At 44.0% G+C, this 27,616-nt stretch overlaps 1 protein-coding gene across 1 annotated transcript in view; it reads left to right on the top strand.

Annotated features, from left to right (window-relative positions):
- The window catches only part of ZNF326 (zinc finger protein 326), a 36,283-nt gene extending 16,687 nt beyond the window's left edge, over positions 1-19,596 (top strand). Inside the window, exons 5-10 of the mRNA XM_074961364.1 lie at positions 1,671-1,785; positions 3,043-3,190; positions 5,167-5,266; positions 8,568-8,698; positions 10,220-10,315; positions 18,912-19,596. Coding sequence (XP_074817465.1) covers positions 1,671-1,785; positions 3,043-3,190; positions 5,167-5,266; positions 8,568-8,698; positions 10,220-10,315; positions 18,912-19,100 — 779 coding nt within the window. The 3' untranslated portion in view covers positions 19,101-19,596. The remainder of the gene's footprint in view (positions 1-1,670; positions 1,786-3,042; positions 3,191-5,166; positions 5,267-8,567; positions 8,699-10,219; positions 10,316-18,911) is intronic.
- Positions 19,597-27,616: the final 8,020 nt, after the last annotated feature.

Here is a 27,616-nt window from a genome sequence, read left to right as displayed (position 1 = left end):
ACAAAATACTGCAAATCATTAACTTGAAATAGTAAATTGTGAAGAATGGACTGCTAGTTAACCTATTTTGCAGGTGTGCTTTTCTAATGAGGTCTGTATGAAACATTGCAAATCTATGGATCCATCAATAATGCCACTTTAGCAAATGCATGTGAAAATTTATGCAGCTTTTAAAATGAATGCAATGTCATGCAGGAAAGTGGGAGACACAAGTCCATATCTGGACTCAGGCTTCCATTCCCCTGGTCTGGTAGAGGCTGGGCATTTTCAAGGTATCTACTGATCTTGAGGGTAAGCTGTTCAGGCCATTTCACTCCACAAAACTCCATACCAGATGATTTATGCAGCAGTTAAACAAGGAATCCTTTGCCCATTTTCTGGGTTGAAGGTAAGGTGCCGCATTGAAAATTTTAACTCTGGAAGGCTTTATTGGGAAATGTAAAAAAAAAAAATGATATGGGGGGAGGATACTCTTTCCTGCAGGAGCTGAGTAGTATTCAGGCCCTACATGAAGGGTGAAGAGCCTATTCCACAAAATAAAATACAAAAAGTCTTTGGAGGCCAATAGGGAAGCACAGCTTTTCTAAAGTAATTATGAATGTTTTGAACACTTCTGGGCCCAGCAAGCTTTTTGAAATTCTCTTCACTGGGATGAGTTTGTCATGGGAGTGTGTACACATTTTCTGCTATTGTTTGGCTGGACACACATTTCAGGGGAAATGACCTTTCTTTAAAGTTGACCTGCAAAAAGAAAAAACAAATTATACCACCTTACTTCTTGTGAACGGTGGCCTGAATGATTTTTTTTTTTACACATTCATAGAATTCTAGAGCAGAAATATAGAACTATTGTGATTGATAAAAGACTGAAAACTGAGCAGTTAAGAAAGGAAGGGATTTTTAGTCAGACATTTTAAAACTTAGTTTCTTGTCAACATATTCTTACTCAAATGCCTGAGAAACACTTGACAGAATTTCTTTGTTTAAGCTTCTACTATCCCTGCTAAGAAAATTGATCCTCCACTACTCTAGCCCTCTAGCAAAAACCAGGAAGATCTATTATTTATCTTTAAGCTATAAGCCAAAAGTGTGTGTGGGAGGATTTCAGATTTGACATTCAGTGCCTATACATCACAAATAATCAAAAAGAAGCATTAACAATTGTCTTTTTTCCTTGTAGATCATCTTTGTATTCATTTCCATTGTATAAGCTATCTTCACAACAAAAAGGTTGGCTAGAGACTGATTTCTTTTAATAAATTATGTTTTATGCAACAGCAAATATTGCAATGAAACACTAAAATTGTGGGGTGTTTGAATAATTGCGATTTTTCCAGTGTCCCTCCTGGTCACTTACTTGGAAATGCCTTTAGTATCTAGGCAAAATGCGGTTGGGTTGGCTTTAACTCTGAATTTCCTCACTTCTGAGATTTTTAGTCAGGCCCTTAACCACTAAACTTGCATTGAAATATTAATGTTTACTGATTTTTTTTAAATTAAAAATACCCAAAACTTATAGATGCCATTGAAACACTATGACTTGAATTTATTTTACATTTTGGGACTAGAAAAGATGGTTGTGAAAGAGGTAGGGGAAGTCAAGCATTACACTTTCTACACTCTGGATTTTGGAGATATAAAGTGTTTAACCCAATTCACTATGTGTTAAGGTACCAAACCAGAGGTCAAAAGTGAAGAGGAGGAAAAACGTCGAATTGAGGCAAGAAGAGAGAAACAGAGGCGTAGAAGGGAGAAAAACAGTGAAAAATATGGTGATGGATACAGGTTTGTGCTGTTGTTGTTTTCTATTTAACATCTGTCATCATTCCCTAGCACCTTTTGCTGGTCCCAGTACTCTCTATAGAGGAATACATCAAAGGGTGCTAGGTATACAACAGTGTTTTTAAAAAAAAAAAAAAAAAAAAAATTTGTCTTGGAGGAGAGGAGATTGCTCAACTAGAGAACCTGAAACATTTTGAGATATAGTAGCATTAATATTTCTGAAAATATATTCGTGCACTCCACTACGCTCATGAGATGTTCAAATAATCATCTTTTATAGTGGTACCATCTTCCAGTACTACGCCATATGTTTATAGTACAATTAGATGAATCTACATGCTGAAAGGGTATCCTGCTATCCTTCCTAAGCTCCTCAGGATAGGAATTGATCTTATTTTATGTTTCATGTGTCTCCATTTTAAGCATTACAAAAGTGCCAAATTATGTGGGAGACCTGATTTTCACACAAAAAGGCAATACTTTTGTAAATAAGAGGAGTATTCAGTTTCAAGTATATTCCACTAAACTGTGCCCCAGGAAAATGGATTCATTAAGATTATACCGTGATCTCAAACTCTCCAGAGTGCAAGGGGAATTTTGATGTAAGACTTCAACTTTGTAGTAAAAAATAAATTGACATCTCCCTGATGTGATCTCGTCCTGAAGTGGGGTTTTTTTTGGTAGTCTTGTGATTGTATAGGATTACGTATTATGTGAATGGAGGGAAAGAAGCGCTCTTGAGCTACATCTGTTCCTCAAACAGTCTCCATTTTTTTTGGTCCTCTTTCCTTTTCCTGCTGTTTGTACCTTTCCCCACCAATATGAGATTGACACACTTGACAGTTCCACTATTGCTAAACACTGACAGCGTTTTTGAATATCAGCAATAAAATTAACCAAGCTGTTTCATTCTACAGTTTACAAAATGTTGAGTAACAGTTCAGAACATGCCTATTTGAAAATTCAAATAGACATCAGTAGCTGGGTTTGTATTCGGCTCACTTTTGGCCCTTACCTTCAGAACCATAGCACTGCAAATTTAGCTTTCTTTTATGTAAATATCATTAATAAAAATTATAGAAAAAGTTGACTTAATGCCCTACACTTCCTAGGGAAAGCTTTCCTACTTGCCACAGGTGACTGGATTTAACATGTCCCCACATAAGCCATGTAGGTAACTCTTGAAAAACACTGACTTAAAAAAAAAAACAGAAACTTATTGAACAGTAACACCTTTAACATTCCTGTTTCTCCTGCTAGAATGGCATTCACGTGCTCGTTTTGTAAATTTCGAACCTTTGAAGAGAAAGACATTGAAGCTCATTTGGAAAGTGCTGCTCACCAGGAAACATTGGATCATATTCAGAAGCAAACCAAATTTGACAAAGTAGTGATGGAATTTCTGCACGTAAGTTATTATGTTCATAGAAATGTAGGGCTGGAAGGAACCCCAAGAGATCGTCTAGTACAGCCTCATGTGCTGAGGCATGACCAGGTAAACCCAGACCATCACTGACAGATGTTAGTCCAAACTGTTCTTGAAAGCCTCCAGTGAGCCTTCTACAACCTAAGGCTATTCCAGAATTTAACTACCCTTACAGTTAGAACATTTTTGTTAACATCTGACCTAAATTTCTCTGCTTGCTCTAGAGTAAGCCCATTTTTTCTTGTCCTCTCTTCAGTGGACATGGAGAACAATTAATTATGGTCCTCTTTATAGGTGCACTGACGGTGGTGTGTAGAGTTCAGTCATGGCATGCAAAGCTAGCACCAGTATAAATACAGTGTATACAGTGAGTCATGGCTTAAGTAGAATAGATTAAGTGCCCTGCACCCTGAACCCCTAGGGTATATACCCTACATGGCTCTCTACATGCTGAAGCTGTGCCTCCAATGTCTACGCTGCAATTTTTAGTAGTGTAGTGCCCAGCTGTCGCCCCACTGCCAAAGCCTTTTCCCATGGTGGAGGAGAGGAGGCAGTGGGGAAAGGCTCTGGCCGGGGAAGGAGCAGAGAAAGGCTCTGATGGTGTGGGGGAAGGGAGCAGGGGAGGCAGTGGGGAAAGACTCTGGTGGTGGGAGGGGGAGGGAGCAGGAGAGAGAGTGGGGAAAAGGCTCTGGCGGCTGGAGGGGAGGGAGGGAAAGGCTGGTGGTGGGAGGGGAAGGGAGCGGGGTGGTAGTGGGGAAAGGCTCTGGCGGTGGCAGGTGTCGGGAAAAAGGGAGGTAGTGAGGAAAGGAGGAGGCAGTGGGGAAAGGCTTTGGTGGTGGGTCGGGGAGGGCTGCTGGAGCCTTTCATTGCTGTGTATATCTGTAAACCTGCCTTTCACTGCGGCATGTAGCTGCATGTGTAGTGCCTGTACTTTACATGTTGTAAGTGTTGACATAAGCTATAACAGCCCTTAACGTATTTGAAGTCTGTTTTCAGATCCCCCATATTTTTCTTTTTTCAAGACTAAATATGCCCAGTTTTTTAAACCTTTCTCCATAGGTCAGGCTTTCTAAACCTTTTATTGCATTTCCCTAATTTGCTTATGAGACTGTCAAGTGGGACTGTTTCAGAAGCCTTACTAAAATCAGATATATCTCATCTAGTGCTCCCCTCTACCCCCTAGGACAGTAACCCTGACAAAGAAGGAAATTATGTTGGCTTGGCTGGATTTGTCCTTGACAAATCCATATTGGTTATTCTATATAACCCTATTGTTCTCTAGGTTTTACATATTAATTGTTCAATAACTTGTTCCAGTATCTTTCCAGGTATCAAAGTTAGGCTGACTGGTCTATAATTCGTTGGGTCCTCTGTTCCCCATTTTGAAGATAGGTACTATATTTGTCCTTCTCCAGTGCTGTGGGACCTCACCTGTCTTCCATGATTTCTTGCAGATAATTGTTAATGGTTCTGAGATTGCTTCAGCTAGTTCCTTAAAGACCTGTGGATGAATTTTGTCAGGCCTTGCCAACTTGAATACATCTAAATTGTCTTGATTTGTAGGTCACTTGCATATTGGAGTTTAAATTGTACCATTTATCGTCTTCAAAACATGTACTTAATTTTTCATTAGATCATTTCACTTAGGAAAAGGGTTGTTCACAGTAAACACTACTGAACAGAAAGGCAAGTTCAGAATTTTTGAAAAGTAGCATTGCTTCATAGCTAGGTAACAAAATACGCCGTTATTGAAGTTAATAGCTTTGAATGTCTTTGTTAGTCATTATGCCAGAAAATTCCCTTGGAACTAATAATAGTTGATACAAACAAATCTAATAATCAAGAATAGAAAGAGCTGGGTAACTTTCAAAATTTAGTATGTTTCTGATTTGGAGTGTTGTGTAGGTGGAGAAATACGTCAGTCATTTAAAATTGATGTTCTGTTTCCTGCATTCAAGGAGTGTATGGTGAATAAATTCAAGAAGACAGCTATGCGCAAGCAGCAGACCAACAACCAAACTGAAAATGTCCAGGTTGTTGAAAAAGATGTAATGGAAGGCAAGTAACAGACTCCATGTGAAAGTACATGTTTTGGGAATATCCATGTCTTTTTTTTTCTCTTTTCTTTTCATTTCATTTGAACATGCTGATCTGATGTTCGGATTAAAATCAGTTCCAGTGCACTTTATAAAATCTGTTGGACTCTTAAGACTCTCTTTAAAAGCTATTTACTCCAAAGGCAAGTCTCCTCCTTTTAGTTCTACAGTTCTGGTCTCCAGTACATCTGTAGTGTTAGAGGTCTCAAAACTTTCCAAAAATAGGTATTACTACTAAGATTTTGAGTCAGATTACATATCACTTTTTCCACACCCTTCCTATTTTGGGATGAGATTCTGTTCTGGGCCTTTAAGAAGTGCAGCACTAAACTCGCAACTTGGGGAGGTAGTGGTGGCTTAAAAGTCATTTTAGCCCTGTTGTTGTAGCCATTCTGGGGCTGTCCTGGGGCTGGAGAAGCCCTTGGTGTAACTTAGCCCTAGAGACTTTTCTGAGTGACAGTGTCCTCCCTGCCTTATGAGCTGCAGTACTGTGTAAGCAGCCCTACCCCAACACCCCTCTCTGTCCAGGTGGAGCTTCTATGCTGGGTCTTACAAGGGGTTTTCAGGAGGCAGCATTGTGGCTGTTTTCCAGATTATGTGCACTAAGAAGAATCCTCCCTCCTGCTTCTCTGACTCTTTTATAGAGCATATAGTGGCCAGGATCTTATCCTTGATCTTTGTCTTGTGTTAATTAGCATAGCACTTATTAGATAAGACATCCACTGGATCAAAGATCCACACGCTTCATGTGTAAGTAAGCCCTTAGACCTCTGGTCCAGTGGATGTCATATCTGCTAAATGCGGTGTAAAATACAGTGTACTATAAAACATGTTAAATAGTTTAAATTAAACTATTTACAGCAGTTCTAAAAAGTCATCCCCTTAAATTCTTGTGTGTGTAGGAAGATCTTTTCATGTTAGCTTGTTAACAGAAAACCTTGAATGCAAATATTGTAAGTTTTTTTAAGTAGAATTTGAGTCCTGCAACTTATCCTGTTTGGGGGGAAAAAAATTCATATGTCCTTAAGTAGGGCAGAGTGGCAATTCATACAGCTACTACAATAGGATCAGTCCTATAGAAAATACTTGGGGTTTTTTTGGGGGTTTTTTTTTTTTTTACTTTAAAAATATCTAAGTATCCTAAATAAAATTAGGTTCTTCTGTGAGTGCTGGTCCGTATGTGTATTGCACACATGGGTACCAATGCATGCCGTGTGCCCGAGTCTGGAAATTCTTAGTAAGCAGTGTCTGGTGGCCTTCACGTGTGCACTTGCTGTCCTTGTGCTGCAGACCGAGGGCATAAGAGGCAGTGCAGGCTGACACCTCTCCCATTCCTTCTTACTACTACATGGCCTGACTCAGAATCCTCTGGGTCCACAGTTTTCCCCAGCTTCTTTCTCATCAGCCTGTAAATATATATTGTAAATAGTTTTAATATTTAGCATAGTTAAAGTTTTGCGATAATATAGTTAGTTCGGCTTAGTTTTTCCCATTGTAGGGAGTCCCTCCCTGTGGATTGGGACTAGGTCTGGTGTCCTAGGGTTCAAGAATTGCATATCTTGGCCTCTCTCTTTCTCCATGAGCAGTTAGCATCTGTGCTGCCACTGCTATCTGGGTAAGATGCATATCTCAGCAAAGTGCAGTATTTACAGTTTGTTTCCCCCATGAATATGTGAAGTTCATGATGTTCAGCTTGGGAAGCACCTTATGGAGAAAGCCATGAGATCTCACTTGGATTCAGGCAAGGGAGACTCCACTGTATATTGACCTTAACTGACGAGCAGTGACTACTCTCAAGCTCATCCTTAGAGGGAGCCTAGAGCTGCGAAGCCCAAGGAATTGTCACCATGGGCTTTGCATGGGAGGGGCGCACTCATTGATACAAGGACAGATCCCCATCCAGGTCTACTCCTAAAAGAAGAGACCCCTCCCTGACTCTGTGAAGGTCAGGTGAGCCTTCGCTCGCAATTCTGAAGGGCTCAGGACCACGTAAGACCCCCGGGCAGGTGGTTAAAATGCATAAGAAAAAGGATCTGTCAGGACTGTCTTCGGTTCCGATTTCTAAACATAAAGACTGTCATCCACCAGCTCCATTTAAGAGTTCTAGACCTGAGTCTTTGGTGTTTTTTGTTTTTTTTAAATGAATCATATCTTTGATATTAAAGTGGGTTTGATTTATTTTCCCAGGAGCATCTTTGACTTCTTTCAGTTAAGCAACTGTGTCTGTCTTTGACAAATTTAATTAGCGTGAACTGAGCTTTGTAAATGTTTGCTTGTGTATGATTGATATAGACCAGTGGTCTCCAAACTTTTTTGATCGCGCACCCCATCAGTAAAAAATTTTTGAGCACGCACCCCCAATATATGTATAAATTATATACATGTACTACTGTACTAATATATTATGTAAATTATAAAACACACAAAAAATAGAAATTAAAAAACAATGAGATAAAGATGAAATAAACAATATTTTATTTATTTTTTTATTTTATTTATTAACGGTACAAAAAACCTTTTTGCTCTCACTAAAAAAATTATTAATATTTTTAGTGAGAGCAATGTGATTGAATATGCTTTATTATTTTTGAAAATCTTGGTTTAACACTTTGTGATACAGCGGGCGTTCAGGGTGGGGTGCGGGGTCTGGGAGGGAGTTAGGGTGTGGGAGGGCGCTCAGGGTGGGACTGCGGGAGGAGGCTCAGGGCTGGGGCAGGCAGGAGGTGCAGAGCACTTACCTGGGACAGATCCTGTTTGGTGCAGGGAGTGTGCAGGTGGCTCTGTGCAGTGCAGCACCACCCCCATGGCCACAATTCTGGGAGCTGCCCCCCCCCCAGCAGGCAGGGCCACCCGGAACGCGGGGGCTTCAGGGCCCTGGGCTAAGGGGGCCCTGGCCTGCAGCTCTAAAGCCCCTTTCGGAATGCGGCCCTGCGAGCACGGGCCGGAGGACTCAGGAGGAGCAGGGGCAGCTGCGCAGCCAGCGGCTGGAGAGAAGTGGTGCTTTCCCGTTCAAAGCACCGCTTCTCTCCGGCTGGCTTTGAAGGGGAAAGTGCCGCTTGTTTCCGGCCGCTGGCTGCATGGCTGTCCCTGCTTCTCCACGGGCCGGAGGACTCAGGGCTGCCCCTGCCCCCCCTTTTTTTCCCTCCAGCGGCGCTCCTCCTGTTGCGCCCCCCAATTGATAGTCTTGCGCACCCCACTTTGGAGACCACTGATATAGACAATAGAGCCTCATAATTGTGGTAATGTCTTGTTTTCTTTGCTAGGCGTTACTGCTGATGACCACATGATGAAAGTTGAGACTGTTCACTGCAGTGCTTGTAGTGTGTATGTTCCTGCACTGCACAGTTCTGTTCAACAGCACTTAAAATCTCCTGATCACACAAAGGGAAAGCAAGTAAGATTCAGTATTTTATAAATGTTCGTAATTACTTGTTCTGTGAACTGCTGAAGGTACAGTCTAATCTGAACAGAAAATAGAATGCAGGTTTCCTTTTTAACTTTAGAATTTTCTGTTTTGATACTGGGCATCTAATGAGGAGCAATAAATTCAGCCCTCTTATCAAATAGACAGCTTACATTGTGATCTGTTGCTATGGGGTTTTATAGTTTTCTTGTGATTCAGTGTAAGATTTAGGTTTATGTTACTAAATGGAACAATCATTTTAAGTTGCGATTTGATGAGAGATTTATATTCTGACTAATGAGTATACACTCTGATATGCTAGTTTTCTAGTGAAAGTAATGGTTTATGAAGGTTCAACTTTCCAGTAACAGTGTATACATTAATAATGTGTTTTATGGCTGCCAATAAGGATCAAAAGAAAATCAGTGGTGACATACTTCTCTGTTAAATTCCTCGCTCTATTAGAAATTGAAACTAGTAAGAAAACTTACTGCATTAAATATTAAGTAGTACTAAATACTGTTCTTGGTTGAATGCATGAGATAAATGAAAGGAATTGTTAGAACAATAGTTATTTAAGTCTATAAATAGGAGTTTAGAGCATTGATTTAGGTAATTATTTATAGTGATATTGCAATAGTTCATTGTCCTTTCCTGTCTGTATCAGACTTTAATGTATACCTAGTGCAAGGCCTAAATTCATATATTTTGGGTGGTGCTGCTGCCATCATTTCCTCTGCTGGTTTCATGTAGACATATGCATGCCACCTCACTGTTTAAAGCCAAGGTGTGTGTTCTGATTGTTAAGCACTTTTTTAATCAGAAGGAAAAGTCTTATATAGAAAGAATTAGAACAGTTGAGAAGTAGCAGTGATACACAGAAACAAAATTTCCATTGCAATTTAAAATGCTGCATTTTTAATTTAGCTAATCTACTAAAGTGATTGGTTGAAAGAGGAACATGACTGGAAAAACGGTGGTAGCTGGTGAGTGTGGCTTGGAGAATAATATAAATCTGCAGTAGTTTGGACATTCCTTGTCCATTATACAGTTACTGAGATTTTGTATATTTTCAATAATTATAATAAATTATAGAAAATGATATGCAGGGCAATCTGCTCTGATACGAAGATGGTAAGTCAGAGAACTTTTTTGCATTAGTGGTCAGTGTAAGTTTAAATGTGCATTAAATGCATTCAGAGAAGCCAGTTACATGATTGCAGTTTGTAATGTAGATGAGGGCTTAACTGTGTCCCTAGACAAGGCTAAAGCCAGGGACCAGTCCACTCGCCCACATACAGATACAACTGTGTTGTACCCAGTTCCTCTTATTTCATTTATTGTGCAGGTTGGACCTTTTATGCCAAGAGTTAGTGTTTCCTGCTTTGACAAGTAAATGTGTAACAGCTCTAATGTAGCAGCCTTAACCAATAGAGCATGAATTAAATTTGTATCACACAACTATTTAAATAGATCAGGTTTGTAATAGTTACAATTAAATCCATTTCATAGGCCTACAGAGAACAAATAAAAAGGGAGAGTGTACTGACTGCTACCAGCATCCTGAATAACCCAATAGTGAAGGCACGATATGAGCTGTATGTCAAGGTAAGATATGAAAGGAAAAAATGATACTGTCATCTCTGATCTTGTTTATGGTGTCACCCTGTTCCTTCCATCAATTCCCCATTGATGCTAATCTCAGTGCATGTTTGTCTCCTCTGCCTTCTTACAGACCACCCCAATCCATGGAATACCCTCCCATCTTGATTCACTGAGCCACCTCTCTACCCTCTTTTAAGTACCTTACAAAAATTTTGTGATGCTAATAAGTCAGCTATTAACATGTTTTATTTTTTTTTTAAATCCTTTTGTATTCCCATTTTGGGGTGTCCTAGTTTGTCCAGTCTTGTGTGTCCTTTTTACTTTTTAAGCAAAGACTCATGTTGAGTTTGTAAATTAGGTGCATTGTTGATGCTTTATTAGTAAATAACAGTATGTATGACACAGACTCTTGCAGAGGTTGCAAATCCTGTGACTTTGTATTAAAGCTGCGGTAATCCTTTTGCTGAAATATCCTCCTTCATCAGTAACATAAATGCAAAGATTCCATTGCACATCTCATAACTGTCATACTAAATTGCTAGTATGTCCGCAGACCACTTGATTATTCCACTTCTGTTTGCTGCAGAAGAAAATGACTAGTCTGATATAGTTTATTTCAGTGTCCAAATAAATCAGCATTTCCAATAGCAGTCTATGCTACCATAAACTTAGAATTAAAGAACCTTTCCAACCCTTGAGCAGGACATCTTTTGGGATGCCTGTGAATGCAGTTTCATGTATAATGCACAATTTTCTGGATCAACTAAATATACCATGCTTTGATATTTAAACTGTGGTGAGAGTAACTATAAGTAGGTGTCAAAATAGCCATAATTTTGTCCATACATAGGGTGTCAAAATAATACAGATTTTTCAATCTATACTGACAAGAGTAAAGTCTTCAGGAAAAATTACAAGATTGCAATCAATGTGCCAAATAACCAGGATTTAAAATCTCAAATTGTTCTCATCCTGTGAGATTTAGCATAGATGCATCAGTTGAAGCCATGAGCTCTAGCCTCTTGAGTCTTTAATTAAATTCTACAAATATACAGAATTTGGACTTATAGTTCAATATCCTTAGCAAAACATTTCTAGCTTGCAAGCTAAGGTAGTTGGGGGTGAGGAGGAGAGAAGAGTATAGAGGTAAATTTGTTTGACTTTAAAAGTGCATTTCTATACTTGGAATTTCCTAGTTTTCTTGCATTTAGTTCTTAAAGCTGATAGTTTAAAATGTCTTTTCCTGAAGTTGCAGATGTAAGATTGAACATATACAACAATTTAAAGAAGGTTTGGAATTTTGAGTTATATACGCTTCACACTTATTGATTTGTTAAATATTCATTTCACTACTACCAAAGACGAATTGTGATTGTACCTGGACATAATAGCAACCTACAATTGACCTGCAAAGGAATTTAAAAAAAATAAACTATAATTTGAGAATTCATATACACGGATCCCACCATAGGTGTGTGCACATAAACCTGAAATCTTTTAGCCATAAATGTCCCTTTGGGCTGCACAGGCAACCGGTGTACGTTTGCACCTCTCACAGCAAGGGTATAAAAGGCCGAGAAGCACCAACTGCCACTCAGTTCCTTCTAACTGCCTGTGGTTGTGAGTTGGGTGGCCATCTTGAGTCCTTCTCAGGCTCATGTTGGCCATCCCTGAGCTACATGCCATTGTAGGCAATTTCATCATACCGTCCCTTTCATAAACTTATCAAGCTCAGTCTTGAAGGAAGTTAGGTTTTTTGCCCCTACTGTTCCCTGTGGAAGGCTGTTCCAGAACTTCACTTCACTTTGATGGTTAGAAACTTTCATCTAATTTCAAGCCTAAACTTGTTCACGGCCAGTTTATATCCATTTGTTCTTGTGACCTTCAACTTAAATAATGCCTCTCCTTCCCTGGTATTTATCCCTCTGATTTATTCATAGAGAGCAATCATATCTCCCCCACAGTCTTATTTTGGTTAAACCTAACCTAATTTCTGCGGTAGGGTTCTGCAAAGATCCAGCTACTAGTTGGTACTGTATTAGTACTGTATTGGAACTAGTTTGGTACTGTATTGGTGGGCGGTGTGTGTGTTTATCTTTGTCTCCTCCTTGATGCCTAAACATGATCAAGACCAAAATAAATAAAATTTTGTAATACGTTACTTTGGGTTTGTAATTAATTATGTTATGGAATACTTACTGTCTTTAAAGCACTCAGGGCTTTCAGTTAGGTCTGTTAGGGTCCATCTGGCCGCAGATCAGCATATAATCCATATGTTGATGGTCATTAGATTTTCCTATCACCCTATGTTACGTAGGTTTTTAAAAGGCTTAATTCATATATTTCCACCAATATTAAGGAACCATTTGCTACCTGGGACTTGTGCGTGGTCCTTAAGTCTGACGGACCCTCCATTTGAACCTGTCATGTTTTTTGTATCACCTCTCTGTTTAAAGTGATGTTTTTGGTAGCCATCACCTCAGCACACAAGGTGAGCGAAATTCAAATTTTGATGTCTGGCCCCTCCATATGCTGTTTCATAAGGACAAAGTTACACTCTGGCTACATCCAAGATTTTTACCAAAAGTAGTTTTGGACTTCATGTAAATCAGTTTCTTCCCTTACTGGTATTTTTTCTTAAGTCTCATGACTCTCTTCTGTGGAGACTAAACTCCACACACTTAGACGTTCTTAGGGATATGCCCTTTTATCTTTTCACAATGAAGCCTTTTTGTAAATCATCTAGACTTTTTTTTGTAGCTTTGGTAGTAAGTCTGAGGGGTAGGCTGTATCCTCTCAGACTCTGTAAATAGGTTACAGACTGCATTAAAATTTCCTGTTCTTTTGAATAAACTACCTGTTCCCCCTCAAGTTAGGATACACTCTTCTAGGATCCAGTTGATATCTGTGGCTTCTTTCAGAGGGCTTCCTATTTCTGAAATTTGTAGAGCAGCTACTTGGAGTTCTGTTCATATGTTTACCAATCACTGCTTCATTGTGATAGGTTCTAGATCAGATGCCAAGTTAGGTCTTGCTGTTCTACAGTCGCCATTTAGATAGGACTCTATCACCCACCTCTTTGAAGGATAATTGCTAGTTCTATAGTTGGATCCATGTGGATAAAGAGAGGTTACTTATGTTACAGTAACTGGAGTTCTTCAAGATGTTTTTGTCCACATGGATCCCAGGATGCACCCGCCTTCCCCACTGATACAGAGGTCTTGGATTTCTGAATTATTGAAAGAACTGACTGGAAGTTTGAGCTGCTCTATACCTTTCCTGTAAGAACCATCCGTAAAGGTACACAAGGTGAATTCACAACCCCAGTGGACACTTGCATGCCTTAGGTGCATGTGTCTGCATTGGGATCCATGTGGACAAAAGCATCTTGAACTCCAGTTACCGTAAGGTAAGTAACCTCTGTTTTCAGGCTGTGTGTGTGTATCTCAAGAGGGCATAAATCCAGATTTAAGTGTTGCTTTTTTAACCTTAGAAATATTGAGGTTATCAAGTTCCAGTCATGTCTGGTGTTGTAGTCCTCCTAAGTCGACCTTGAATAACACCGTGGTGCTTGAAAAAATCTTAAAAAATAAACAAACTCCAAACTTACATGGCTTTCTTTGCACATCATAAGCAAAAAAGGCAGAAGCCCAATATTTTTTCCTTTTCAGATCACCTTTAAGTAATACTCTTGGAAAACTAGTTGTGCTTTAATTAGCAGCTTGTGCAAAACAGCTGTCTACATTTCATGTAATTCCATTGTTTTTACTTACTGTTAATACACAGTTCTTAAAGGTGTACAGCAAAACAAAAATGTTCTGTATTGAATGTCCCTACTAAACAGGGAGAGCATTCATGAGAAAATTAAATTTTGACTAATCTATTTAAAATAAACTTCTGTCTTAAATCTACTTGCTACTTCCTGGTTCAGTAAGGATAACCAAGAATATGAATTTCAGATCAGACAATTTCAGTGACCATTAAAAGGTTTATAATTCTGGGTCTAACTTGGTTTTAATTTTGCCTTACAGTTCACCTTTAAAGTAGAATTGTCTTCTTGAGAATGAATAGACTGACTTAGGGCATGGCTATACTTGCAAATGTAGAGTCCTTTGAGTTAAACCAGCTTTCGTAGAGCGCAGTAGGGAAAGTGCTGCAGTCTGTCCACACTGACAGCTGCAAGTGCACTGGCATGTCCACATTTGCAGCACTTGCAGCGGCATTGGGAGCGGTGCATTGTGGGCAGCTATCCCACAGAACACTCTTCCCATTCTGGTGCTGTGGGTTGTGGGAAGGGGACAGGGAGTGTGTGGTATTCTGGGTCCTGTCTCAACGCCCCATGATGCATCGGTTCGCATCCCAGCAGTCCCTCTGCTTCCATCCACAATTGGCGCTATCTTTTGACGTTTTTTGTACTGCGCACTCTTTCTTCCCTTTCGGTCTGTGGGAGTGGAGCCCGAACTGCTGAGGAATATGCTGATGAGTCTCGCCAGCACATCACGTTTGGCAGTCGAGTTACTCCTTAAGATCCAAAGTGACAGTGAGGACTCCGATAATATCGACACGAGTAACGCATAAGCTATGAGATTGCTTGTGGCATTCACGGACATGCTCACCACCATGGAACGCTGCTTCTGGGCTCGGGAAACAAGCCCGGGAAACTGAGTGGTGGGATCACATCGTCATACAAGTCTGGGATGATGAGCAGTGGCTGCAGAACTTTTGGATGAGAAAAGCCACTTTCATGGGACTGTGTGAGGAGCTCGCCCTCACCCTGCGGCACAAGGACACAAGACTGAGAGTTGCCCTCATGGTGGAGAAGAGAGTGGCTATTGCAATCTGGAAGCTGGCAACTCCAGACAGCTACCGATCGGTCGCTAACCAGTTTGGAGTGGGGAAGTCGACTGTTGGAATCGTGTTGATACAAGTTTGCAGGGCCATTAATCGCATCCTGCTCAGAAGAACCGTGACTCCGGGTAATGTGCATGACGTTGTGGCTGGCTTTGCACAAATAGGTTTTCCTAACTGCAGAGGGGCGATAGATGGCACGCATATTCCAATTCTGACATCAGTCTACCTAGCCTCTGAGTATGTTAATTGCAAAGGGTATTTCTCTATGGTTCTCCAGGCGCTTGTGGATCACCGTGGGCGTTTCATTGACCTTAATGCAGGCTGGCCCGGAAAGGTGCATGATGCACACATCTTTTGGAACACTGGCCTGTTCAGGAAGCTGCAAGCCGGGACTTTTTTTCCCAGACCAGAAGATCACCGTAGGGGAAGTGGAAATGCCCATTCTGATCCTTGGAGACCCCGCTTACCCTTTAATGCCATGGCTCATGAAACCATATACGGGGAGCCTTGACAGCAGCAAGGAGTGATTCAACAACAGTGTGAGCCGGTGCAGCATGACTGTGGAGTGTGCTTTTAGCTGTTTAAAGGGCCGCTGGCGCTCTCTGTATGGGAAGCTGGACCTGTCCGATGACTGCATCCCCACAGTTATATCCGCGTGCTGTACCCTCCATAACTTTTGTGAAGGGAAGGGTGAAAGCTTCACTCAGGCATGGAACTCGGAGGTTCAACACCTGGAGGCTGAATTTGAACAGCCAGAGAGCAGGGCTATTAGAGGGGCCCAGCGTGGGGTTGCAAGGATTAGGGATGCGTTGAGGGAGCAATTTGAGGCTGAAAGCCACCAGTAGTGTCTGGTGCCCTGCACGGGAGTGAAGTGCAGTGGTTCCAATGTTAGTAGGAATTTGTGTTTGCTACGTATGATATACTGACTTGCAGTGCCTGTTGCTTTCCTAGACTAAGATATCTTTTACTTTATGCAATAATAATGTTTTCAAAGCAAAAAAAATCTATTTAATGAAAAGAAAATGCATTTATTGAAAAGAAACACAACTGCTTGGGAAACACAAAGGGCAAGGGGGTGGGGTGGGGAACGGTACAATCACAGGTTTGCGTATGTTCTGTTATCATACTCAAGCCTTCCTGTTTGGAGTGCTGTGCAATGAGTGCTGCACTTCAGGATGGCTACATTGCATGGTGATGGGGGTTGAGTGCAGTGGGTAAGGGTCATAGTTTTCAGGGCTGGGTGGTGAAGCTACAGGTGCTGGAGGCAGCTGGTGGCGGTAAGAACCCGGATGTTGGGGTAAGTGGGTTGGAGGTGACATGGGGCAAAAGGGAAAGAGTTTTGGGATGAGGGCTGCGGGGGAGGTGGGCGGCCATGGTAGTACTCTGCCTGCATGGCTACGAGCACCTGGATCGAGTCCGCTTGGCACTCCATGATGCTTATCAGCTGCTCTGTGCTTTGGTGCCGGCGATACGCATTCTGCTGGCGGACCGTCCTTTCACTCTCCCGCCACTCCTGCACTTTTTGATTTTTATTAAGAGAGTTCTGCATGACTTCATGCAGCATGTCCTCTTTGCTTCTACGTGGCCTCTTCCTGATTCTTTGAAGCCTCTCGGCCGGTGATAACACGCACGGCTGAGATCTCAGGGTTGCATCTGTAAAGGCAAAATGCAACACTTAACAGAGGCAGCATTGTTCACACCAGACAGAGCAGTGATTCCACTGTACTTAAGGAGGGTGAGCACAGTCTACACAATCTCATAATTTGCCTGTCCCAAAGCGAGCGCGCACAACCCCCAGGAGCCCCAGAATGGTGAGTAAGCACAGGGTCAAGGGGGACTGATTCTTTCATGGCTGTACTGTCCTCTGGGTTTCTGTGCCTGGGGGAGAGTCAATAGCTGCAGGGGGTCCCTATACTGAACACTGTTCCCACATTTTCAACAAGAGTTCGTCCTGGAAGATATCTTGCTGCTGAGGGTGACCTGGGAAGCAAGGGAGGGTCTTCTACTACAATGCAGCTTCCGCCCTGGCCCATATGCAGCTTGCCTGTGTGCAGCAATGGTCTCCCCGCCCCTCATGGCACAGTGGTGTGGACATGTTAGACTGACTGGGTTAAGGACCACAGTGGCTCTCCCACAAAACCTACGCAAGCGCATTGCCCAAGTTCTGGATGAGAGCTTTGAAGAGATCACTGAGGCCGATTACCACGATGTGAGAGAGCACATCAGTGCCCTATCTTGCATCTAGGCACGCATGCAGCCATAACACTCCTCGTCCCAAGAGCCCACACTGAATAACTTCCTTCCCAAAATAAAAGCCACTTACCGGGAACCTCCTCTGGTGGTTGTCCTTCCCCAAGCACCGGCCACCTTCCTCCTGGCTTGAGAACAGCTCCTGGATGCATGCATCTAGGGATGCTGGGGTGTCTTCCTCCTCCTCAGCACCCTCGCTCCTGCTTTGCTCCTCCTCCTCCTGCCTTGTTGGACTGTGTTCTGAAGTGTCCACAGTGGTGCTTGGAGTGGAAGTGGGGTCGCCCCCAAGTATCGTGTCCCGCTCTTTGTAAAAATGGCAGGTCGTGGGTGCAGCGCTGGAGCGGCTGTTTGCTTCGCAGGCTTCGTAGTAGGCATTCTGTAGCTCTTTCACTTTAACCCTGCAGAGCATCCCGGTCATGGCCCCTTTCCATCATGTCCCTTGATATCTGCCCGAAGATATTGTAATTTCTACAGCTGGAGCGCAATTGGGACTGGACAGCTTCCTCCCCCAAACACTGATGAGGTCCAGCACCTCACCATTGCTCCATACTTGGGATTGCCTGGCACGTGGAGGCATGGTCACCTGGAAAGATTCGCTGAGAGCACTCCACGCCTGGCTGAGCAAACATGAAGGGGCTTTTCAAAATTCCCAGAGAATTTAAAGGGCTGGTCTGACGGTTGGTCACCTGAGGGCAGGGCAGTAGAGTTCAAAGTGATGACCAGAGTGGCTAGAACAGGCATTATGGGACACTTCTGGAGGCTGATCAGAGCGCATTAACAGACCATGGCATCCACACTGGCACTGCGGCGCTCCAGCAGGGGCGCATCAAACATTATTCCACTCGCCGAGGTGGAGTACCAGCAGCGCTCTACGTGCCTTGCCAGTGTGGACGCGTTGTGAGTTAGAGCGCACTGGGCTGCATTAACGCGCTCTAACTAGCAAGTGTAGCCATGCCCTTAGTGTGAATAAGAGAAGGTAGAAGGAAACCAGTTTTTTCAAATTCGCCTTTCAATCCAGGAAGCAAAGCTGTTGGAGCTACATGAAGAATTGCTTTTTTTGTGAAGTTTAAGCATGCTGTTTTATCTATTGAGTTGTTAATGCTAAGTGATACTGAGGTTTTATCTGCATATCTAACACATGGGTGCTTTCAGTCTGCATCAACTCAAACTGTTAAGTGCCAGTTCTGATTTCATTAGAGTCAAATATTGAGATCATGATTTCTAACATATAGAGATTTGTACTTCTGTTTCTCGCTTTATACTCATGTGGTGGCTGTTTAAATTATAAAAATTAGATGTAGCTCATCATGAACCTTGAAAAGCCATTTTTTGATCTCCATGTGTTGCCCCAGAAATAGTGTAACAAATTCCAGCATTATTTCAACAGTTTTTTCTCTTACATGACTTGACAGTGCATGTTTCTGCTAAATAAAATTAAGGTTTCATTTTTAATGTCTTAGATTTCAAAATATTTGAACAGTTAATTTCTCTATTTTAGGGTGAAAATCCTTTTGAAATTACTGATCAATCTCAGGATCAGCAGGCAGGGGAGGAGGAGGAGGAGGAAGAAGAAGAAGAAGACAAGGCCGATGAGCCTGCTGAAGAGGAAGAGGAGGAGGAAGAGGAGGAGGAAGAAGAAACAGAAGAACAAACTGACTTCACCCTTGACCAAACTGAAGATAACTAAATGCATGAAAATGAAAAAATTCAAGTTGAAAAACAGCTTTTTACTTCTGTTCTAAAGTGGCTCAATGCAAGACTTTGTAATAGTTTCACAGATGAGACTTGTGTAACATCCCCACCCTATGCATGCATTCCATTATGCAGATAACTTGTTTATATAATTTCTGTGTTTCCCATTTGTTTAAAATGACATTAAGACCATTTTAGTTGAGCTTTTATAACAACCAAACTGTTAGAGCTGATTAAAACATTTTGTGTTGTATATTTTTTTAAGCTTCCTTTTTCTTTTTTCGGTGTTGAAAATTGGCTATATTATTAGTGTTTGTTCTAATCACTTGAAAAAGGTAGTTTGAGGGTAAATATTCCAAGTGCTGTGTGACATAATACATTATGCAGCTCATAATATTTACCCCTTAAGGCTACGATGCATAAATTTAAAAATTGTGCTGTGAGTGGCTATTTTTTGGAGTGTATCGCACACTGTATAGTAGTGTACATGTTATAAACAGGGCTTGTAGCTTTTTGTGATAAAATGTACCAGTTTGTAGTAATAAAATGTTTTAGAAACATTGGTGTTCTTATTTTTTGTAGTTAAATACTAGCAAAAACTATTTTTTTTCAGTTGTTGTGAAGAAATGTCTGTAAGTAAAAATTCAAATATAAATCCCACTAACCCAATTTGCAAACCTATTATTCCATTTGCAGTTCAGTGATTGACACAGCACCCTTTATTGTTTGACGCTTCAAAGTTTCAGTCCTCCCCTATCAATATGCATTCCATGCTTCCACCTGCTTTGTAGGTGCACATGGGGAGTGTGTGTGCGTTTGTGCACACTCTGCATACAGTTCTATCCAGTTGGGGTGTGAAAGCCCTGTGCTAGCCTGCTGTGGAATATCTGTCCTTGTGGACCCTTGTGACGTGCATTAACATTTAATATGCTTTGATGTAGTCCTCTTTTGAACTGAATTAATCAAAACACATTAACAAACTGTTAATTTGTAGCTATTTCACTGCCATTTTTATATGACAGAGAGGGTTGAGATAAAGGAGCAAGGGCTAGGGGGAGGAGGGAGGAAAGTAGTTGTGGTGGAAACTAAGCCCTGGTCTACGCTGGGGGGGGTCGACCTAAGATACGCAACTTCAGCTACACGAATAGCGTAGCTGAAGTCGGTGTATCTTAGGTCGACTTACCTGGCCGTGAGGACGGTGGCGAGTCGACTGCTGCCGCTCCCCCGTCAACACCGCTTCCGCTTCTCGCGAGCTGGAGTTCTGGAGTCAACAGGGAGTGCGTTCGGGGATCGATTTATCGCATTTTAGACGAGACGCGATAAATCGATCCCCGATAGATCAATCACTACCCGCCAATCCGGAGTGAAAAGTGAGCAGGGGTTGGCTGAAAGAGAATTTTACTTCTTGCGAAATATAAGGTAGGTGGTCTGTGAGACTAAAACATATTCAAGATGTGATCATTGACACTGACACTGTGCTCCACAGTCTTTATGAAAATATGTTTAAAATATGGATATGACAGATATACTTTATGCAAGATGGGTCTTGTAAGGTATCATTGGAAAGGTTATGATTTACTGAATGTGATTATGCAATTCATATGTATGTATCATTTCTGTACCTAAGGTTAGGAATATGTACTATGTAACCATTACAACTGGGTGTGTATTGGGAAGACACCCACCCGACGACAGGCCATCAAATTTGATGGGCCAGCAGGAAGGAATAACAAAACCATGAAGATACTGATCTCTCTCCCTCTTGGGAGGTGTCCGGGAATGTAACTGTGACACCTACTAGGTCAGGTGGTCTTGTCACCTGATTATCTCAGAGTGGTAGCCATGTTAGTCTGTATCAGCAAAAACAACGAGGAGTGCTTGTGGCACCTTAGAGGGAAGGGAGGTCAAGTTTGGGAAACAAAGGATTCCCGCCTTATGTAAATCTTATTTAAGGGTGGGGAGGAAGGCAAATGCCCAAGAAGAAAGACTGCTAAAGACACCTGAAGGGAAGGCAAGGGGGCAGTCCAGACTGAAAAGAAATATAACGAGCTCTAAACCACAGAAATTTTGCAACCTGCCTAAAATAACATTTAGGGTAAGAAATTATATTTTGTAACCTGCTTCTTAAGTATATTGAGCTTAGCTTGCATATTTTGTTTTATTTGCTCAGTAATCTGCTTTGTTCTGTTATGTCATATTTACTTAAAATTAACTTTTTGTAGTTAAGCTTATTTCTTGTTTATAATATAATCCTGTTAGTACAATTCACAAAGTGGGGTGGGCGGGGGGAGAGGCTGTGTATACCTTCCTCCACATTGAGGGAGGAGGCAGATTTCATAATATATCTTTGGGTCTGCACCCCAAGGGAGGTGGATACCTGAGTGCTGGGGCAAGTCCCTTAAGCTGAGCTTTCCCAGAACTGTTCTGTGTCTGTTTCGTTCTGCAGGTGGGAGTGGCCCTGCCTGTGTGTGTGTGCGTGCTGGAGGAGGCTTAATAGCTTGGCTCATCAAGACAGGTAAAAAGGGTGCCCAGGCTGGCATAACAGGTGGGCTCAGCAGTATCTCAGCACATCAGCTGACATCCTAAGGGGGACAGCCTGTCACAGATACGGTCCCTGAATGCATGTGTTACTGAGATATGTCTAAGCTGCTATTGGCCCAAATATCTCATCAGGTACAAGGGGCAGTTTGAACTGAGGGAAAATAAAGGCAGGCATGGCTATAATTGTTGCACCAATCTGAATTGCTAACCTCCTTTTCCAAAGCTGGATTTGGTCGAGTGTGTCCATTTTGTGAAAGTCCTGTAATGGAGTTAAGATGGAATGTGGTATTGGGACATTGTTCATCCCATTGCACTTCATAGCCTCATGTGAGCTGGCAGAGTTCCTTTCTGGGATGATTGTTGCAGAGCCTGATTGTTCTGGCCAACTTTAATGTCTGAATGAACAGCCCTTCAGGGTTAGCGTGGGATCTCTTGGCTTTCATGGCAATCATAAGACAGGTGTTTAATAGGGAAGGGTGGTTTCTGGCTATCTAGGTACACGTGGTCCCCATTACTGTAGTTTGAGTATTTCAAACATTAATTACTTTATCCTCTCTATACCTCTGTGAGGTAGGGAAGTATTCCCATTTAAACAGATGAGGAAATTGAGACACAGAGATTTGTGAGGAATTCTGTGGTTTAGCCAAGAATTAAACTTTTTCACTAGGAGGGTGGTGAAACACTGGAATGCGTTACCTAGGGAGGTGGTAGAATTTCCTTCCTTAGAAGTTTTTTTTTTTTTTAAGGTCAGGCTTGACAAAGCCCTGGCTGGGATGATTTAATTGGGGATTGGTCCTGCTTTGAGCAGGGGTTTGGACTAGATGACCTCCTGAGGTCCCTTCCAACCCTGATATTCTATGATTCTAAACCCAGGTCACCTGTATCCTAGTCCAGTGCCTTGGTCATAGGACCATGCTTTTTGTCCCATTCTCAATAAATATAGGTGACCACATTCTGGATTTGGGTTGGTGCTGGAATTGCACTGGTGTGGAAGTAAAATTTTGTAACAGAATGACCATTCACGTACCTTTTCTATTTTGATGCCAAGATATATCTTTTACTTTGGCGTGCAAGTTTTCATTCCCACACCAGTCGCCGGAAGGATTTTCCCCTAATGGTACCTGTCGGGTCAGCTGCGAAGCTCCCTGGAGTCGTGCCTTCATGGCTGTGTATCTAGGTCCCTGCCAACCTGCCACCTCTTCAGTTCCTTTTTACTGCCAGTGACGCTTGTTGGAGCAGCTTCTCTCTTGCAAACAGCAAGCAATCCCTTAGTTGACTTGTTCAGTGTGTCCTGTAAATAGTTAAAATCTTATAGTTAGTGTAAATAGTATAGTGAGTTTAGATGGGTTTTCCCCCATCCCCATCATGTTTCCCCTCCCGGGAACCGGGGCATGCCTCTGTCTCAGGGTTTCAAACCGTGCGGGTCCTGTCTGATGCCCATGCCAAAGGGAGAGCCACATGACTCCTGTCTGAAGTGCCTGTGTGAGGCACACCAAACAGATAAGTGCAAGATCTGCAGAGGCTTCCGATCGAGGACCAAAAAAGAGAGGGACTTTAGGCTGAAACTGCTGCTCAAGGAGTCAGCCCTTTGTTCCCAGCCAGCCCAGGCGGCGTCCAACCCCAAGCCCAGCACTTTGATGTGAGGTGGCTGCGACGCCAAGAAAGAACTCACGCTCCAGGGACCCTCAGTACTGACATTCTCCGGTGCCAAAGACCTCTTCTGGTGTGAGTGCCTGGCACCGCTCCCATTTGCTGGTGCCACACCAGCAGAAGAGAACGGACAAAGGTCGCTCTCCCACTAAAGTAGTGGAGTGAGCAGGTACCAGCGGGGTGTGTCCCACGTCAGGACACCGTGCTCTGGCTGTGACTCTGCTGGCACCATTGACTCCCGCCTCCCAGGAAGGTCCGTCGAGTGTAGTTCTTGTGGACTCCCTGGTGTGGGAGATTCAGGAGGAGGACATAGACCTCCCTTCCACACCGGACACCTTTGAGGTGGCTTGGGGCCTTATTGCGATGATGGTGCAGTCCCCTGCACTGGCACCGGTGCCGCAGAGAGGTTCCATGCCCTCGAGAGGCAAGCTGACTGATGCAGCACCTCTTGCCCTTGCTGCAGCACTGTTGCCCGGCACAGTCTGGGTCCACACCACCCTGGTCGCCAAGGTCAGACTATTCATTAGACTCTGAGGTGGAGTCGTATGCCTCTAGGCGCAGCCGGCACTGCTCCCAGCACCACTCGAGGCAGGAAGAAGGGCAGCCGCTTCCCGTGATATCTTGGCCTCCGCAGTGGCAGGCGCCGGCTCAATGGCCCTTCTGGACACCGTGGACCTACCACCAAGCCCAAGAACTGGGATCCAGATCCCTGTCAGTGGCTTCGGAGGCTTGGGTCCCTCCATCAGCTACTTCAGTAGCCCAGGAGCCTCTGTGAGGGCAGGAGATGGGCACGCAGGTTGGCACTGATACCAGTGCGGGTTCTGGGACCGAGGCAGACGCAGGCCCAGGCCCGGGAACCAGCACCGGCACCGCACAAGGTGTCTTGACGGGGGGGATGAAGTGGTGATGGGCAGTTCCACCACCACTGCCTGCCATGGACACCAGGGCACACCAGGAGCTGCTCAGGAGGGTGGCTCAAAATCTCAACATGCAGATGGAGACGGACCCTATGGTGGACATTCTGGTCCCTAAGGGGACCTTGAAGGGTGGCTTTGCCACTATTAACACCACTAAGGTGCTATGGCAAACGCCCACCTCTCTTTTCCCACCCACGGCAAAAGGGATAGAGCTGAAATATTTCATGCCATCCAGAGGGTATGAGCACCTGTTTACTCACTCTCAACCGGGTACTCTGGTGGCGGAGTTGGCCAACCAGAAAGAGATGGAGAGCTGGGGCTGACCTTTAAGTCTAAAGAGACGAAGAGGCTGGATCTCTTCGGTAGAAAGGTGTATTCTACCGGAGGGCTCCAGCTTCGCATTGCCAACCAGCAGGTGGTCCTAGCTACAATTCCTGGAACACATTGTCCAAGTTCCAGGAACTGCTACTGTCAGAATCCCACTCCAAATTTGTGGTGGTTCTGGAGGAGGGCAAGGTAGTCACAAGGACCTCCTTACAGGCCTTCCTGCACTCAGTGACTCGGACTATGGTAACCGCGATAGCCATGAGGTGCAGCTCATGGCTTCAAGTCTTGGGACTCCTGCATGAAGTCCAGAACACCATTCAGGACTTGCCTTTTGACTATTCAGAACTCTTTGCAGAGCAAACAGACACTAGGCTCCATAGCCTGAAGGACTCGCAGGCAACCCTTAAGTTCCTGGGGCTGCATATGCCAGCCCCCCAGAGAGAGCCATTCAAACCACAACCTGCCCCTCGCTTCTACTCAGCTCCTCCCAGGCAGGACTGTAACAGGAGGAGGTCCCCTCAGTCCTCCTCTGGTCAGGAACAGGGCGCAGCAAAGCAGCCCTCTGCTGCTAAGCCAAACTTTTAAAGGTGCGCCCGGGGGCAACACACCAATTCAAATCCCGGATCCTTCCCCTCCCTTTGTGAATCCTCTATCCCATTTCTACTGTGCCTGGGCTCAAATAACCTCCGATTAATGGGTCTTGAGCATGGTAGAATTAGGATATTCTCTCTCCAATTCTGTTCCCTCCTGCCTTCCCACCTGCCCTCCCCATCCCTCTTCAGGGACCCCTCTCACAAGCAACTTCTACAACTCAGGACGGTAGAAGAGGTCCCTCTGGAGTTCAGGGGCAGGAGGTTCTACTCCTCGAGGCCAAGGCTGGGCTCAGGCCTATTTTAAACCTGCGAAACCTAAACAGATTCATGAAGAAGTTAAAGTTCCACATGGTCTCCCTGGCTTTCATCATTCCCTCCCTGGATCCAGGGGACTGGTACACCACCTTTGACTTTAAGGACATGTACTTTCACGTGTCCATAATTCCGTGCCACAGATGGATCCTCCAATTTGTGGTCAGCAACACCCACTGTCAGTTCACGGCCCTCCCCTTTAGCCTTGAGGTGGCCCCTCGGGTGTTCATCAAGTGCATGGCCGTCGTGGCAGCCTTCCTGCAGAAGCGGCAGGTGCAAGTACTCCTGTACCTAGACAACTGGCTAAGCAAGGGCCTCTGCTGGGCACAAGTGGAGGACCACATGAGCCTGGAGCGGACAACGTTCCACAGGCTCAGCCTCATTCTGAATGTGGCAGTCAACCATAACCCCACTCAAAGGATAGAGTTCATCGGAGCCCTCCTGGGTTCCAGTCAGGCGAGAGCATTCCTCTTAGAATCTCGCTTCCTTCCCATGAGCGCCATCATAGAGGATCTCAGAAGAATTCCTACCACTACAGTGCAGAATTGCCTGAGACTACTTGGGCATATTGCTGCTTGCATGTATGTGGTACAGCATGCCAGGCTGTGAATCCGGCCCCTTCAGGCTTGGCTAGCCCGGGTGTACAGGCCGAACTGGGACCACCTACACTGGTCACACTCACTCCTCAGGTCCTCGAGTCCCTCAGGCTTGACCTGCAAACAGTATGTGTGGGAATACCCTTTTCCAGACTTCAGCCATTGCTGTCCCTAGTCACTGATGCATTGTTGATGGGATCGGGGGGCACATCTAGGAAAACTCAGGACTCAAGGTCTTTGGTCTCAGGCAGAACTTTCGCTCTGCACGTCAACGTCAGGGAGCTGTGTGTGGTGCGCCTTGCTTGCCAGACACTCCAAACCCATCTACAGGGCAGATGTGTATTGGTATTGACAGACAATACCACAGCAATGTTCTGTATAAACAGACAGGGTGGTGCTCGCTCCTCTCCCCTGGGTCAGGAAGCTCTCACGCTGTGGGACTTCTGCATCGCCCACTGGATATATTTGAAGGCATTGTACCTTCCAGGCTCGCAGAACGAACTGGCCGATCACCCCAGCAGGTCTTTTCATGGCCACGAGTAGTCTCTCTGCCCTGATGACTCAATCAACTTTTTTCAAAGGTGGGGATTTCCCCAGATAGACCTGTTTGCGATACAGTGCAACAGGAAGTGTCAGCAATTCTGCTCTTTCCTGATCCATAGCCCGCGCTTGCTTGCGGATGCCTTTCCTTGGAAGGGGTGCCTGCTGTATGCATTTCCACCTTTCCCGCTCATCCACAAGGTCCTCCTCAAGGTCTGATGAGAGGAAGCATCAATAATCTTGATAGCATCAGCGTGGCCACGTCAGCTGCTAGACCTGTCAGTCTGCTAGATGTCTATAACTCTGCTCATGGTCCCAGGCTTGATAACACAGAACCATGGTCACCTCCAGCATCCCAATCTAGAGTCTCTTCACCTCACAGTGTGGAACTCCATGGCTAAACCTGTTAGAGCTTGCATGCTCAGACTTGGTTAAAGAGGTTCTCCTTGGCCTCAGAAAGCCATCCATTTGGGCCACTTATCGGGCTAAGTGGAAGAGGTTTTCAATTTGGTCTCTGCTGAAGGGCACTCCTCCGTTGCAGTCATCGATTCCCTTCACCCTGGACTATTCACCTAAAGCAGCAGGTCCTGGTGGTATTGTTGATAAAGGTGCACCTGGCCGCTATTTTGGCTTTCCATCCCGGCTCAACTGGATGGTCAGTATTCGCTAACCCCATGGTTGGCTGCTTCCTCAAAGGGCTAGAGAGACTGTACCCGCAAGTAAGGCAACAGATTCCCCCATGGAATCTCAACCTGATGCTCTTGAGGCTGAAGGCCTTTGAGCCCCTAGCAACATGCTCTCTCCTTTACCTTTCTCGGAAGGTGACATTCCTAGTGGCTATAACTCAAGGCCTTGACATCCAAGCCCCCTTACACTGAGCTTTATAAAGACAAGGTGCAGTTGCGGCCGCACCCAGCTTTCCTCCTGAAGTTGGTCTCACAGTTTCACACGAACCAGGACATTTTTCTTCCAGTATTCTTCCCTAAGCCACATGCTAATAACTGGGAATGGATGCTCCATTCGCTAGATGTCAGA

Source organism: Natator depressus, chromosome 8 (assembly GCF_965152275.1).
Source record: "Natator depressus isolate rNatDep1 chromosome 8, rNatDep2.hap1, whole genome shotgun sequence".
Taxonomy (NCBI): domain Eukaryota; kingdom Metazoa; phylum Chordata; order Testudines; family Cheloniidae; genus Natator; species Natator depressus.
The sequence above is the reverse complement of the archived record's forward strand: the minus strand, read 5'-3'. Positions and strand labels throughout refer to the sequence as shown.